The following is an 18,099-nucleotide window of genomic DNA, read 5'->3' as shown; positions in this document are numbered from 1 at the left end:
TGAAAGCTCTTAGTGAACACACCTATTTATATTTCTGACATCAAGATAAAGTATAGATAATGTATACTCATATACAACCTTATAGATTCTGAAGTGTCACGTACTGTAATTGACTTGAAAAGGGAAAGTGAAACCACAGGGGTACAGAGAATAACATTTTAATGTGAATGACAGAATCACACATCCACCAAAACAATAGAAATATTACCAGCGAACCACTTCTTCGGAGAAGGCTCATATGGTCTGTGGCATTCAACATTATCTTCGTTATTTTTTCAACAAAACGCACATTGAGTTGTATACAAAGAGACGTTCACACATGCATGCGTATCAGGTACACATGCACAGGTAACTCACACTCATTCAAGCGAGCATGCACTCTCAGAGACACCCAAATATACACGATAGTACAGAAACAAGCCGAGTGAAATATACAGGAAACAACAAAGTTCAACATTTTCAAACCTTAGTTTCAGTGATGCTTAGATCTCGGGTCATACGGATGAGCGTAAGTCATCCGTACTTCGTGAAAGTGTCTTCCAATGACTGTGAAGAGACCTAAGATTTGTAAATGCATCAACGATTATGTTTTGGTAACGTACAATCACCGATGAAATTGCCGCTTTCAGCCCATTGTGAAACATGACCACACTTTTGTAGCTATATCAAAATATAAAATCTCCGGTCTCTCTTAATCTTTTTGGATTGTCCATCCCGTGCGTGACAACAACTCCATTATAACTTCAGATGCGCAGGTTGTTTGAATGTGGTCTCGTCACGAAAAACTGAATGCAGTCTCTCGACAGAATTCATTTGAAGCCGTTTTATAAAAACTCATTTAAATTCTGATGTAGAAAATGTTATAATAATTGAGAGAAGAGCAAATGGGATGAACAGTTAACACAAGCTGAAGCAGCGTGATCATATTTAAATTCCATAATCTTTGTGTGATGAAGTTGCATATGTTCAATTACAGATGAGATCAGTAAATGTTGTCAGAGGCTACTGCATTTTAAGTTTTATGCTTTTTATTAATTCACAAACAAAAATGCCTTCAAGGAGAAAAAATTTGGATGTATATAGAAATAATAAGTCACTTGTTCATTTTCCTTCTAATTTCAGAAGAGCCTATTCTCTCAAGTTCGTCTTGTTGTTACAAGAGACATTAAGAACTCAGTATTCTAGCAAACAAATAAGTTTCTGACAAAGACTGAATTTCATTAATTAAAGGAAAACTGATTAATGTCACTCAGCAAAAGATATTTAATGCCATAATCAATCATTTCTCTAGCAGTTCCATCCATCACGATGTCCTTGACCAAACTGAGTTTGTGCTTGCACAGATTTCAGTCGACAGACGTTACATATCACGAAAAAAACAAATGTTGAAAATGTGCTTTTAATCGTGAAAAGAAGGAAAGAGATGATGAAACGATTCAGGATTAACTGGAGGAACATGTGGGCTGAGCCATTAACCTACTACAAAATGAGTTACCCAACTATTTTTGGCACAATTCATCTGGCAGTTTCAAAAGGGTAAGAATTTTGATGCAAAAAACATCTGGAGACCAAGATCTCTAATACAGAACCATACCACAGATCCAAAATAATGGCAGAGCTGAAAGCCTGGGAATCCACAAAGGCACTTCTTAGGCAAGAGCTCACCACCTCTGTGCATTACTTGATAGGCTGCGGCAAGTGGCGTAACACCACCCATCCTTCCAAGATCATTCAAAAGTTTTATCAATCAGCTTATTGAGGCTCCAATGAGAGTAGAACCCTAGCTACAAAATCCAAAACAACCTTTATTAAGTGTAGAATAGGGAAGCTATTGAGAGGTCCTAAAGTTCCAATGTCTGTCTGGGCCAAGGACTCATGTTTTCAGCAATTAATCTGAAATCAAGGGCTAGGAAAACACATCCTCTACCATTAGACGGGGAAAGGAGAGGCACACCTTAAGGCATTTACCTTAAGTCTAACCATCTGCTTTTTTTCAGATAATGACAACTTGCTACAAAGCAAGCAGTATACCCAGGTCTCGGTTGCCACTATTTGGCAGGAGTACTTGCCTATTGGGTTAGGTTAGTGTACCAGGAAGGAAAACATTCGCACCTGACAACTGCTGGAAGATAACCAGTTCACGAATGCCATGATGGTTTTCTACATTGATTCATATTGGTAACTTGAGAATTACCTCCATGACTTTATGACCAAAGTGTGATAGCATTGGTAAGTCCTCCATGACTTTATGACCAAAGTGTGATAGCAGTCACTACCAATCACAGACTCAGGAAAAAGACAAGTCGAGGTAGCTTCTAGTTTTGTCCTGTTAACAGGTCTACTTGTGCAGGAATGGAAGAATGACCTATTTATTCCCTTTTCTTCTCTGGCCAATGATTATCGAGAATCTCTGCAGATTTCTCCCACTACAGCAATGCTGGGTGATGGAAGAATAACATTTTCTCCTTTTTGAAGCTCTCAAGTTTCAGAAGCTCCTGGGTATTATGAAAGTCTGACTTTTCCTGACTTGTCATGGTTAATGAAAGTCCATCTCGTCTACTTTCTGATCAAGGACAGAATGATCATCACTTCCTTTTTGGACTGAAGGCACTCGGTAGAAGTTTTGTAAACCTGAGGTTTGTTTTTTCTGTTGTCTGTCACAGCTGCAAACTGGTTTCCGTAGCGGTTGCTCTTTTCTTCCCTTTGAAATTGATCTTCTTGGCAAAGACTTTGAATATCCTATCTTGCCTCTTGTCACAACAGAGATAGCTGCCCTCTAAGTGAACTGCCATTATAGAATCTTGACATTTACAAAGAAGCTAAATTTCTCATTAGAGCCTGGGATATCTCACTCCAGCCTTTATACTTGACCATACTCGCCTGGTTTGTTCTTTCAGATGTAAGCATCTGAATATCTACAATCCCAGTTAATTCCAACATACCAGTCTCCTTCTTGTAAAAGTGGAGAAATTATCCTCCACCCTTTTTGACAGTTGCCAATTAACCTTGGAGTCTTGGTCCACAAAGAATGTAATAGCCTTGAAGCTCAAAGTAACAGATTTCGTCAATCCTTCACTGGATATAGATATACGTAGAAGGGTTCCAAATCTCAGGCTCCCATAATCTCAATGTATATCTGGAAGGTCTAGTGTTAATTACAGACCAATTCAAAATGTGGGGATTCAATGTCAGATGTCAGGAGATGGCAACGTGATTGTAGCCTGGATGCCTAGGGATAGTCCTCTTCATTGGTCATAAAAAATTTAAATTACTCTAACAGTAGTGGAGTACTGCTATTTGTTTTTAAGATGCCATTAGTAATGGTATATACTAATGCTTAATTCTGGAAGATGATGTTCTTCCTTCACTCTTCTTCCACTAGCAAACTCAGTTGTACTTGCCTCCTCCCAGCCACTGGTTACTAGAGACTTGAAGAGAGTTAAGTATGTGAGCATACTAGTTCACCAGGTCTATATGAACTCGAATTGCATTGAAGTCTTTTCTTGAGCTGAGTGCATGACCCAATCTGGCTCTTGAAAAGACTTTAAAATATGTGTGTGATGCACTGCTCTGTGCAAAAACATACTTCCTGACACTGAATGACTTGAAAAGTGCTGCAACTACTTTTCTCAGTGCTGCCTGAATAAAGGCTTGGGTGACATTTTTAGCAAATACAAGGACACTGGCCCCAAGCTGTGGGGACTATTGTTACCTGATCCCAAAACAGAAGGGAATCCCAGACACCTGGGATAGAATTAAATCTCGGCAAAGATCTGGTGGAGCACTGGGCAAGTTTCCCTGCAAAAGAGCTCTTTGAGACTGCCTGTGCACTAATGGAAACAGGGTGAAGACACATTTAGCTTCTTCCTTATCAAATTGATCCAAGACACTCCAATCCATCCACTGGTTTAGGTTCTTGTACGTAACTTTCTAACCAAAGCAGAAGTTTAAAATAAAGTTGAGATGTTCCAAAAGGGATATCTCCAACTGATGTTTAAACAACTGGTGGATAAGAATGGAAATAAAGCACAGTAAATTTCACTTACAAAGCAGGGATCAAGAATGACAAGGAGCACTGTCATCACAGATACAACATAGGGTTGTACCCTAACTTACCTTCCCTAACCTATTCTATGATTCAGGATCCAGGACCATTCCACTGGGAAATTACAACTATGTGGATCATCCTTGCTTACGAATAAAAAGGGAAGTAAAAAGATATATCTTGTGCCATCAGTGGTATAAGCCCACCTAAATATTAAAACATGACCGAGAGACACTTAATGCTACCAAGGAGTAAAGTGGCAGCATCTCAGGCCTTAGATATGTAATAAAATAACTCTGAATCATTCTGTGATGGCAATCAGTCTAACTGTAACAATTATAATAAGCAACTGAAAAGATGACCTGTTCAGATGAACACAACTAAACAGGGAACATGGTAGATGCAGCACTGTCAACTACACAAACATGAAATAAGTTAAGAGTGAGACTATAATCAATTTTGCTGGCAGGGACTTAGGCTACACCAGATACTGTAACACAAATATCAACAAATGACTTGGAATTCCCCAGAGCTCCTCACTCTTTCACCGGTTGTAAGTCATGGTAGGATAGGAGCTCACTGCCAGGGACAAAAACTTCACTGCAAAATTAAGTGAAGTACAGTATACAAAGAGTAGGATGGGAAATCACCAGTGGCTAAAATGTATTACAAAAAAAATTTGTATTAAATTATGCATGTGAAAGTTGCAGTACCATATTGTTGCTCAAAATAAAGTAAAACCATTATTGCATATTTTCTATTCTTGATTCCTCTCCTCGGTAGATAGCAAACTGAAGAAAGATCTTAAAAACCTCTGGGTTGTGGTTCCATTCACTATTATCATATTTTTTTATACTCTTAACAGGTTGGACAAGGAAAACTCATTTTCCAACCTCTTTGCCCTCACCACTTCCTGTCTGAATTCCCATCTTGTGGAGGTTTTCCTGCCTCTTCTCCATGATTTTTCTGTGCCTTCTAAGCTTCCATGACTTTGCTAAACAGATTATGAGGGGCCTAAGTCAACACCATAGCTTTCTGCTGTTTATTCATGGGGTGTTCTTATTTATCAGTAGTCTGGCTGGTTCTTGCTTTTGTTTCTTGCTGCCCTTTCAGTACCTGTTAGGATTACTGTAGAAGTGTTAGAATCTACTTCTCAGGCCTGACCCTCCACCACAATGTGATTGGTCTTTCCCATTTCTTTTTTATTTCATTATCAAAATTCTTTTACTCCATTACTTTTCAGCAATTCCTCGTGTCTCTCGATACACTATGACATGGATACATCTTAAGGAGTTAACACAGCATCCATGTAGACACTTTACGACAATACTTAACCTATGCACACTCACTGGTCACCATAAACTGCAGTTGGCCCAAACATCTTCCAATCCATGCCACTATATTCCACTCTTCCATCTTTTAATCATACACATGACATCTTCCTCTGGTTCTGTTGCTAACATCAAGTATCTTCATACAGTAGCTGTCAGGGGCATTGTTTATGCATTCCTTGGTAGATTTCTCCATTTCTGTGACATTAAAATCTTGATGCTGATCCTGGATGCATACCAACATTTACCTCACACTCTTATGCCTGCCAGTGAGATGGTAGTAGCAATATCACTAGCCTATGAATCTTCCCGATGTCCTCTGCTTTTTGTAATGACCATCTAATTGCTAGTCTTGGTATGCTGTTAAAACCTGTGTCCATCACCCTCTGCGTTATTTTTATGGCATGCTTTAGAATGCCCTGAAAATTCAGTTATACTTTGTACATTACTGCCGTGATATTTTTCCTGCTAGTCTCTGTCATGCTTTCATGTATTCCAGTCAGCTCGCTAAAACTATGAGAAAAAAATGAACAGAAGCTAACATAAAACAACAATTTTGGTTCCTTCCATGTTTTAACATTTTTTCAATGAAAAATTACTTATGAAATATATGCAACGCATACATAAGAAAAAGCACGTAAAATAGAACTGAGAACAAAAACTTTGCGTTTCTGATAATTAATATTAAGAAGTTTGAGAAATTTATATTTACTCAAACAGTAACTGATTCAACAATTCAATTTTACAACATGACTCTGGACATGAAACTTGAATTATTTTACCGAGTGTGAATTCTGATTTGTGCAGGAAAGCTTGTATATCAGTTGTACATATCTAAACAATAACACCAAAATATGTTTTATCATTTTCAAACATATTCATGATATCTGCACAATACATGAACTGCATTCTTGAACTGTTCTCACTATGAGACACTGTGGCTTTCCGTACGTTCCGAGGTCATATTCCCATCCCGTGCAAAACTGTGTTTATACAAGAATTGTGTTTCAAGATTTTATTTTCTAAACCCTCTTCATGTCTGTCTCACTTTTTATGACTACCTGATGACGATAACTAAAATTTTTTGGTAGCAAACATCCCTTAACAAGCACAGAAAGACAAAAGTTTCTTTATATAAGAAGTGATCATTTATGTATGTTTAAGTGTCCAATGAATGACATTTGCATATTTATACAATCAATGTACATCCTCCTGTATGCACTACGTACAGTATTAGAGATCTCCTTATTACTCGTAACGCTAAAATCAATGTAATTGCTACGTAAATACAATGTTTACGATTATGCCGTCTTGTTTGAGAAACTCAACCGAACAAAGTTTCGACATGTTTAGTACGTGTACTATCATTGTGAGGTCAAAAAATCACAAACTGCATGACTATAAATATGAGTGTGCCTGTATGCAAGTGAAAACAATTTGCAAGTCTTGAATACGTTAAATATTAGGTTTTCATGTTGTTGACCGTGCTATTAGGGTTCCTTATGCAAAACAGTATAACATTGTGAAAGCCATTTAAATTTTTTTAAGTGTTACAATATAAATAGTCTACGAATGATTTACAGTACACAGTGCGTGCAGGGCGATGACAGCAGACTGTAATGTGTGTAAATACCCCAAAGTGCTTCTGTATTGTATATTATCCCGTTTTACATAAGGGATTTGAATCTGCAATTTTTACTTCATAAACAGAGGCTGACTGTGTGTTTGCATGTATGTATAATCACATGAAACAAATCGAAAACCTGTTATAAATTGGAATGAAAATATAAGTGCAACAATATAGAGGAAAAGCCTTAGTTTTACAGTAAAAGTGTCCTTTTCATACATAGCTTCACTTTCATAATGTTTTTTTTACATTCATGACCATTCAAAACAAAGCCCACATAATTCCTGCTCTTCCAGATTATGAACATTGGCTAGTAACTGGGAAAATGCACAATTTTATAGAGTAAAATTATCACTTGAACATAAGAATATAATAATTTTTGATCACAAATATCTCTTCTGTCTATACATATTAAAAGTACATGGTTACTATATGAAGTTTCTATACCAACCAATCAAAGAATTTATGAAACAGTAAACTCCCGAGTTAACACATCAATAATGTCAATTCATTGTTTTCTAAATTGAACTTAACCGATAATTTATGGATGTAGACATACATTACATAACAAAACCTTCCTACACAAGACTTCCATATGTACAGCACTGCAAAATGATAAAACACAAGTTATGTACTTTAGTGACAAAATTAATTCGAAAGAGAATATAGTGCAATATAATGTAAGCTAGGAGTTTTTAATATTATTAAACTTAGTAATCGGCAATCCCCAGGTTATGGCAGTCTCAGTTTGCGGAGTTCCGACTTTATGGCACTAGCCTCACGGTGCCATTAAGCTGATTTTATTTGATCATTTATCAATGAAACTGCACAAGTTTCAGGGTAGTGGGGTTACAACAATGAGAAAAAATTAACCAAAAACTGTTCACATTAAATGTATTGTGGAGGAAATATGAAGTGCAATTTTCTTTCAGTTTTTTTTCTGAGAAATGCTAAAATTGGTGAAACTGTAAGCAATGCTGTTTGTGCCATTCAACTGTTTGTGTCACTCGACAACATTCGCTCCCATGCTGAGCTAAAAAGAATATCAGCTACTGATCTGATAGTTCTTAAAACGTTAGGTACCTAAGACAACTAAGGCAGAATTCAATGGGATTTTTAAAAGGACTTCAAACTGCTGTTGTACTTGGGACCAATGAATTTTGAGACAGAAAATTTTCTAGTATGTACGTATCTGGTTACCATTACAAATGAGGGGCACTCACAAGCTTCAAAGGCAAGTAACTTCCAAAGCAAGCTTCCACATAACAGAATACCCATTTCTGACAAATATAAATCAGGAAAATAACAAATGATGAAAGATACCAACAAACCAATATATATAAACAAGTCACAAATACTTCTATATAAACAAGTCACAAATACTTGGGGCATGGTGTTTTGTAGCAGTACTATATTAGTCTTCTTTTCAACTTCATAAACTTTATACATCGGTACAAATAATTTAATAAGTTTTCTACCTAATACAAGAAAAAGAGGTCACAAAAATTGCGGGCTTAACTGTCCATCTCTTTAGTGTTATATCGGGAATTTACTGACCACTTATAAATACAAAAGAAGACCTAACAAGCAGGCCAAACATAATAGTGTGTTTATATGCATGTGTGTTTGTGCATATATGCAAGGACATACAAACAGCCTACATTTAAGAACGGGCCACTCGGCCAAATAAACCTTGAATGCTTCATATGAAAGTACTTCTTTAATTATGAACATATTCACCCTCATGATTTGGTGGGACGAAAGCGCACTCTTAAAAGTTCTCAAGTTCATCCAACATTGCACAGTCTTAAGAATAAAATATATCAGCAAACAGTACAACTTTCTTAATCTATATAAACAATTATCAGGACCTTATAATGCTGGACCACTCTCAATGCCTACATAGTAGTTACAATAACTGTATGACAAAACATTATAATGAACATATATATTCTTACATACACTTGCACACACACAGCCGAGCATGTGCACGTACATGCATGTATGTATATGTGCATGCACAAATTTTTTTTGTGCATGCACATAAGTACACATAATCCACATACACACTCGTGTATGTTTTGTATGGAGATAAAGATATAAATCTGGTGAAGAATTGCAATAGAATTACAGTAGAATTACGGTACCAGATAGCTAAAGACTAGAAAAACCCTGTAAGTACATAGTGACAAGAATATTTAATATTTGCAACAATCGATTTATTGATAAAAGTCTACGTAACAAGTGTGGAGAATGAATGTACATAGCTGATGCAAGAATCAAACATGGGAGGAAAAAAGGAAATGTGAAAATGTGCTGATAATAATATACCTACAATGAAACACATTTAACATGTGAAATACTGCCCCCAATTATCCTCTTCTACCTATTTTCTCCTGTATTCATAGAACATACGTAATATTTGGCGGCTGTGACTAGCAGTGAGCAGAGAATGGTGGTCGTAACTCGAGACGTGCAAATTCCTTCGTTACCCACAAGTTTCTACAGTATTGTTTTATTAAAGCAAAACCTTCATCTGTTTTGAGATTATAATACATGAATGAAAACACGGGTGTCATGAAATTAAAACCGATACAAATATAATACCTGTACTCTATAACAATTATATATCTTGGTGCTTGTGGTGATATCATTCAATATTTACATAATTTCTTTTGTAGATCTTGGTAATATTTAAGATGCAGTTAAAAGTCTGCATGCGTAAAAAAAGAAGCTACATATTTCGTACCATGCAAAGAGAACTCCGATTTTCTTGTGAATGTGTATGGACTTAAAAACTCCTGTACCTTTCAAAAGGAGCTGCAAAACATCTCGTGTTACCACAACAATCTTGCCACTGCTTTTTAGAGCTTACATGATCTAAGTTTAAATGTGATATATACTACCCTACAATCTTATCGAAAATTCAAAAAATATGTGTATCATTATTGTCTAAATTTTGCTGTAACATTCAGTTTCAGTAAATCCTACAATGCCAATACCAAAAATTGTAAATTTCCCTAGAAACTGGAAAACGAATCGTTATTAAAATCATAAAAAGGTTTACACTGAAAAATATGCATACACTTTCAAGGGAACCCAATTTATCTTTCCTCGGTAAAGGGATCCAGTGATGTAACAGGCATGCTGCGAAGTTTTTAAAACTAAATGCTTATAACCTTGCTGTAAGGAAAAAAGACATGCTGTTATATATACATGCATACATATATAAATACATTGGTGTCACATAGTATCCAACATAACAATGGTGATCATATTCAACTTTCACTCTTCTCTCTTTTATCCGAGTGTCCTGTGATATAATGCAGTGCTGTATTTCATATTAAGCCTCGCAAGAAGAGCATCTCAATGTCATAACGAGTTAATTCAAGAAAGGACTGGGGTAGGAAAACAACTGAACTAGGCATGCGTCAAATATTCTGTGAGTAATCAATATTTTGAAATGATGTTTGTTGATAAAATACATAATCTAAATTCATGTACTCTCTCTAATTTTCTCCATTAACAAAGGGTAAGGCAGCAGTCAAATAGTTTGTTCCAATGGTTGAAAAGGAGAAAAAAAAAGTTCATGGATAAAATAACTTCCCGAGACATAAGGTAAACTCAAAATGAGGAAGAATGGAAGGTGACATTGGCAAGTTTGTTGGGAATAGAAAATAACCTGAGGTCATGACATCATGCTAAAACAGCAGAACCAAGCCCATAAAGTAATTGCATTGACTGAAACCATTTACAAAGACGACATGAGTAGAATTTTCTCGATTATGATCTTGTTACCGATCAAAATATCTTGATATACTTTTGGATCTAAATTTCTATTAAGCCCTTTGTATACCCGTCCTATAAATGAAACATTATACATACACATCCCAAAAAGATTTGTGCTATGCACACGTTGCAATCTGGGCCTAGAAAGCAAAACTGCTTTTTAATTGGATAGGTAACTCCTTTCAAAAGGCAATGAGTTATAGTTCCCAAGTGAAGTGAAAACACCTTTTACAAAATAAAGTATGGTGATGGAAGAGTCGAGGAACAAATTTCTTTTTAAAACTTTAATCTTGGTAGTCTACACCCAACAATCATGGACTGATAGAAGCACCACCTGTATGATAAATACTACATAATATATATGTATATATGTGCAAAAGTATATAAATAATTTGCATGCATAACATTTTCATAAAGTGCAATAAGCAATTTCAGGTTAAAAATGGGCATTAAAATCACTCCTTTTATATATAACATACTTATCCCCCAAACTGAGGACAACACCTAGGATTTGTCCAACACTTAAAAACAATATCTTTGATTTCTGTTACAAAACAACCATTCTATCACATCTTTTCTTCCACTGCTGATTTCAACAACACCCTCATACCGTTTACCAATTTCTAAGACGAATACAACAATGGAATCCACTATATAATAAAAGAAGTGATTTTTCAAACGATTCAACCCAAAGTCACTTAAAAACGAAACCTCCGATGCTTTTTACAAATCTACGAAAACAAAATCCGATACTTTACCTTCATTTTGAATGTTTCATTTGATACTGGACGAGAATTTTAGCCCTGTTGTGGGATTCTAGGTCATGGAAATACATTACTGTAGCTATTTGTAAACTGGAGCTAAGGCCATCAACTTAAGCGTATGATGCTGGACTGCAGTGTCAGCTAACGAGTTTGCCTTTGTTCGACGGAGAAACTCAGGAAACATCAGGTTATATCTCGTGGTGGAATTCAACATGGTTCTAGTAATGTGCCTAGGGTTACTTTAAAAGGTACTACGATTCTAAGGACTAGAGAGAGTGCAAAATGCATGGCATGGGAGTGCTTTTAACATTTTGATTAATGTAGCAACATTTTACAGAGTTGAATTATTAAAAAGGTATATGTTTCTTAGTTTCATTATAGTAATTTTTATTGCAATTAAGATTATTACAGTACTTAGTAATGCAGTCCTTGTCATTGTTTTATTGTTATCAACCTTGTGACTGCTTTTATTAACACTGCATTAATCTGTATGATAAAGAAAGGTATATTACAAATCTGCTTAGATACATAATGCCAATTGATGCAGTATAAAAGATATTTTTGACAGCTTCTCTTGGAATCAATGCTCCCTTCAAATATTATCAACACTGGGTGATTTTACACTTTTGTCTATCACCTATATTACCATACATTTCGTAATTTTTCCTTGAAATCACAAGTCTTCAAGGACTAATTATAGAATGCACTAGACCCTCTCAGGACTAATCATGGTAATTACGTTGGCACCATTACTTTTTGATAGAATATTTCATGTTTCTAGGAACAGATATTTCACGGCTTAGGGCAGCACAAATCTGCAAGTACAAGTAACCCACAGAGATGTATTTTTTGTTTAAACTTGGCACGAGTTTGGAAGAAGCAACAAACAAACTGAACACAGACAAACTCCTAAGTGACCTGCTTTACAAAACATCAGGGAAAGGGATATTGGAAATGTTCCATACTTAGGTCAGTTAGCTTAGCTACTGGTAATACTATTTATTTAAAATCAGAATCGAAGACTAGCAATACTGTTTACCTTAAAATGTAAAAAATATTCCTGGTAACACTGTTGCCAGATGAATTCTATGATACGTGAAGTTTTGAAACGGATCTAAACAATTGTTCAAAAGACTATTGGTACAAAGATTACAGATACAGTACATGCTGAAGTGATAGACACTAATCAGTGAGATTGAAAACGAAATGTGTTGGAAAATATGATAAAATCTCCTAACAAAAATGATCAAGTGCAAGAAAGTACTTTGAATTACACTAAGCAATGAATTAAAAGGATAGTGGAAAAGACATTACGTTCATGGAAAATGGAAAATTCAAAAATTGAAAAAAGAATTGGTGCTATCACTAGGTAATATGTTACTTATGCTTTCAAAGTAGATTTTCCTCTGGTGCATGCTGCAATACATAAACAATTCAAATGGGTCTGAGAAGACCCTCTTACAGTCTGAGAGTGCAACAGAATGCTGCCGTCAATGAATTTGAAGATGGATATCTGTACGATTTGGAAATTACAGCACCCCTTGGTTAAGTAGAATATACTAATTCTCTAAACGGTGTTACCGGCTATATACATAATGGAAGTTCAACCACCATACTTTCTTACAAGTTCTGAGACGCGTTACTATGGCTAGTGCTGTACTGCCTAGCACTGGAATTTACCAATAACAGCACATCAATAGGACAAATGATGTATGGCACATTTTTCAAAAGGGGTGAACCATTCATTTGAATCCACTGACTGTGGTTAGGAGAACATCATATAAATCGTGAGAAAATCCATAAGTTATACTGTACGGCTGCACAGAGGAGCTTCAAGATTACAGAAATCGTATTGAGATACTGCAATCTTTCCTACTTTTTCCTTACAGTACCCATTCTCTCTAATATTCAGTAACAGAAGACTCACAATCACAGTTAGTAAAACACACATGCAACCCTCTGCTCCTGCATCTAAGAATGACCATACTTATGCTGCACGATTCATCAAACGCTATTGTTAGTACGTCTGCTCTATAACGAGGGCCGGTGAAAATTTGCCCTCAAATTGAATTTTTCTCCTCTTGCTATATTGTAAGTTTGGAAAAATACTGCCTCCTAACAGCAATCAGTGGTTTAATTTACGATACAACCTGAATATCTAGATATTTCTGGTAAGAATTGGCACTTAATTTGTTTGGCAAACTACTAATGGGACAGGTGGTCTTATAAAATATGACCTGTGTGGATGCAATGGGTTTTCCATAATTCTATCTCGCCTAATAAAATGTGCAAACTATTTATTGAAACTATCAAAAATACTACTGATTTTAATATAAACTACCGAGTTATTGTCATAGATAAATATCTCAATGAATATATGAACAAGAATAAGTCTTGGGTATTGTTAAAGTGTGAAGAATTAAAAATTAACAGCAGCATACAGTATTCCATTTTTTTTTATCTTCGTCCTTAATTACTGTTTTCTCACCTTTATATAAACACGTCCCTTGAATCAACGTTCTTTAACTCAAGGCATCAACGTTCTCATGTTTTTTCTTTCCACACAACTTACCCGACACTGTATATAAGCTTTTTCAAAACAAGCATATTCCAACATCTGTTATGTCTACTTAAACTGTCACAGATAAAATGAGCAAGTCCCACTGCTCCAATAATTACAATTTAAAGTGGATTTTCAATAAGCAATATCAATATTACAGTGCATATTGGACAACACTGATGATTACTTAGCTCATTAACATGGTGCAGTTCAACATACATCCAACAGTTAGACCTTGTTCCATAAAAATGTGGTAATGGACAACTGGGAAAGTGCATAATTTGGAAAAGCCTCCCTACCATCTTGGCATGGCAAGAATTTTACCTTTCAAGAAAACAAGGTTTACCCGTTGGATGGAGATTCAACCGCACAAACTTTAAAAGTAAAACCATGACTACTGTAATCCATATGGTATACTCTATAATATATATCAAACCTTCAATCATATCTCTAAATACAGATGTTCGTTCTGTGCTATAATGCCAAGCTAACCACAAATAACCAGCAAAGTAAAGCAGAAAAGCTTACATTGCAACAGCACTGGAACGGGTTACAAACTCCGTGATGGTATACATGGGATACAAATTCTATTAAAGCATACTTGTCAAATGAACAAAATAACACCTGAACATCTTCCCCCATCAAAACTGGAGATCAAATGCTACTCGGTATAGTACAGTACATATCATCCGAACAATTTTAGTCGACACAATTTTATCATTAAGGCAAATCTGCAAGGAAACTGCAATAACGAACCGAGAAGTGCCGTCAAGTGCACGTCTAAGCAATGAGAATGCAGGAACGAAAAATAAGAGATAGTGATTATATACGCTGAGAGAATGATTAACGCTGAACAATGCACTCTGCTACAACTCCTAGTAAAAAAAAGGAGAGAGATTTGAATACTGAGTGTTCCACAGGGTGCCTGGAGAGGACCAGGGAATGTATGTATCTTACTTCAATGCTTGAATTATCCTTAAATTTTATTAAGCGTCATTATTTGGCACAGTATTACTAACCGATAACTACATATCATGGTGAGAGTATGCAAATAATAGCGAAGATTATGTACAAGACTTCTTCTACTTCTAGTGTTACGGTAAATAGACTTTACACGAGTAAAGCTTAGGGAAGAGTCGAAATACAACTTCATACGAGTAGTTTGCTTCTCTCTCGTTTGTTACGCTCGTTACAAAATACCGTAGTCCGAATTCTTAAGCACACAGCATAAACAACACAAAACTGCTATGGGACTCCACACACAAGGTTGACTTTGTGTACATGTACAAAATTTTAACTGCATTTCTATATACAAACAGAAAAGATACATCCAAGAGTAAACAAAGTAGTAAGTTAGATACAGTCGACATAAAAACAAGATATCCGAAGGGGGTTATCCAGCGAAAACAAACCTCAAGTTGCTTTTCTCGTCTGCAGCTGCGTCATTTACGACAGCTAACTTGAAGAAGGTCTGACAGCTCGTTACCAAAGTTAAGTGACCTTTCGATAACGTCACACTCGTTTCTCCAAATGAAAATTTACGTTGCTGACAAAGTTCCCATCTTGCTGCTGACAGCAGCCGATGAAGCATTGTAAAAATAGAAATCTTTTTAATATCTTATAGCTATTTACATTACCTCTAAAAGTCTCAGAGATCATAACTTGGTACACACCAAGTTTCCGATAGCTTTATCTGAGTTTAGACTCCCTCCTCACAGTGATTTAATATGGTTTTGTTCTTCGATACAAATCATATCTTGGAAACTAAAATGTGACACTGTAACAGATATCCTGTACGTTGAATATTTCATGATACTTTAGTCATTTCACTGAGAATACTGGAAACGTAATGTATGTATCACACAATATAGTACTAGAGCCTGAATATAATAATCACAAATATGAATATATTTGATTTTACTTATGCTTAGGTGAATTTCCCAAAATACCTATTCTCAAGCAAACAGATAATCATAAAAATTAGTTGAACAACAGTGCAGAAGTACTTTAAATGCTTATGCATTATGCAATTAAATATGGAAAAATCTGAATCATAGGCACTACCTTCAGTGACTTATTATAAAAAAATTCTTATATGGTCAAAACAATTCTAAGCATTACAATGCGTAATACAAACATGGTTTCAAGCAATTATACGATCTACAAGGAATTATGCATTATAATATCGCCATCAAGGGAGCATGTCTTTGGCAATAGTAGTTTTTCTGTAAATGTTCCTGATTGAATAATACTAGTGGACTATTTAGGCTTGGTCTTCACAGAAGATGGAAACGTCATCATTTAGTAAATGTCGACTGGAAAAAAAATAAGATTTTTGCCTCCGTATAAATGATTTAAAATATCAATATACAACGGCATTTTCAGGTACAACTTGAGATTTTGATTCTCAGATTAGTTTAAGAATGTATACTTAGGCCGAAGTTTGTAATGTTACTTGGCACTGTAATTTTCCCCGAGGGAAAAGTGCACTGAATTGGCAATTTGAAGCAATTATCTACCTTCCGAAAGGTCGTAAGGTCAAACTGAGAGAAGTGGAGGTAATATGAAAAGCTACGTATGTACCTTAGCAGAGAATTCCCAAAACTCCCACTTGTTTCTCATGGGTATCCAAAGTTCCCCTAAAGCTGCTAACTGTCCTTCTTTACGCTGTGTCATATATATCTCTCTTCCTTCTCATAACAACCTAAAGAGTTTAAAAGGGAACATCAAATGTATTCAATAGCAAGAATTAGAGTATGGAGTATTTCAACAGCTATAATTACAAAATGGTAATAGTAAAAGTATCTAGAAATTCAAAAGATACTGAAAACTGGATTTACGAAGATTGTTAACTTCCTGTACAATAGTATCAGAAATATATAAGGCCTAAATGACTATGTACAGTGTGTAGATTATAATGATTTTATTATGCTTTATGATTATGCATAATTTAGGCTATGGAGCGTCACGAAACATCCATCACAAGATGTGTGTTGATCTGAGAATCCACAGTAGATATTACTTGTATTAAATCATTGTGTAAAAACCTATATTCCTGTAAACTACTCGAAACTGATATGCTAGCACTCTGTAACTAACTTTTCATTTTTTTTCCTGTATCGTAACTGTAATAACAGCTACAAGTAACCACTGGGAACAGATATCACTCATAGCATTAAAGAAAAGGAATGCTTGACGAAAGTCTACCTCACCTCTCTCTCGTTTCAAGGGGTAACCAATACCAACGGAGCATTTTCATCACGTGAAATCATACAGCATCAGTTACATTCCTCTAAAAGTTAATCTCAAATATAGTACAATATTTCTTCTTACTCCAAAAATAAAACTAAACCCATTTTATACTTTGCAGATTTTCAAGATTATATTACAACTTTTGGAGTCCATTTTTTTTTACCTGTTATGTACACTAACAAGTTCCTGTTTGGTGGGGGGCACTTAGGTTAGTCACTTGATTCTGAGTCACGGCAAGACATCCTCGGTTCGGCTCTTGGCTATTCACGATTTGCGTGTGAGACATCTAAACTTGGCAAACCTGAGAGAATCCTTGGGACACTTAGGGGCACCTCCTCCTGCTGCTGCTACCTCCAAGTCGCCCTGTCACTTGCACATAAAGGAAAACAGACCCCTTCTTCTGCAAGTTCCCGGTCCCATCAACATTGGCACTTGGTTGTGGTGACTTATGTGGATCTGAAAATTCACACAAGAACTGATACAAAATGTACATTTTAAGGAATATTTCTTTTTCGCAAATCAAACCTAAAAGTAGGCTGTATTAGGTGACAGTGCTTGAAGGACAGACCATCAAAAAAATTTAAAGGATGACAACCTTGCTCTTCAAACGGGGAAACGGCGCCCTTAAACTGGGGATGTAATGTCCATTTTTTCGCCCTTTATTTAATTAAAAGCCTTGCATCTAAATCAGGGTAAAATACAGGGCAGAAAGGACGGATGTCAAGGTACAA

At 35.8% G+C, this 18,099-nt stretch overlaps 1 protein-coding gene across 2 annotated transcripts in view; it reads right to left on the bottom strand.

The window, feature by feature from the left end:
• Positions 1-14,787: 14,787 nt before the first annotated feature.
• The window catches only part of Dgk (diacyl glycerol kinase 1), a 74,684-nt gene continuing 71,372 nt past the window's right edge, over positions 14,788-18,099 (bottom strand). Inside the window, exon 21 of one of the 2 annotated variants that reach the window (XM_067133387.1) lies at positions 14,788-17,824. In XM_067133387.1, the coding sequence (XP_066989488.1) occupies positions 17,735-17,824 (90 nt within the window). In that variant the 3' untranslated portion in view covers positions 14,788-17,734. The remainder of the gene's footprint in view (positions 17,825-18,099) is intronic. The other variant, XM_067133388.1, reaches the window with a different exon arrangement.

This window comes from Macrobrachium rosenbergii, chromosome 33, assembly GCF_040412425.1.
Source record: "Macrobrachium rosenbergii isolate ZJJX-2024 chromosome 33, ASM4041242v1, whole genome shotgun sequence".
Taxonomy (NCBI): domain Eukaryota; kingdom Metazoa; phylum Arthropoda; class Malacostraca; order Decapoda; family Palaemonidae; genus Macrobrachium; species Macrobrachium rosenbergii.
This window is presented reverse-complemented; position numbering and strand designations above follow the sequence as displayed.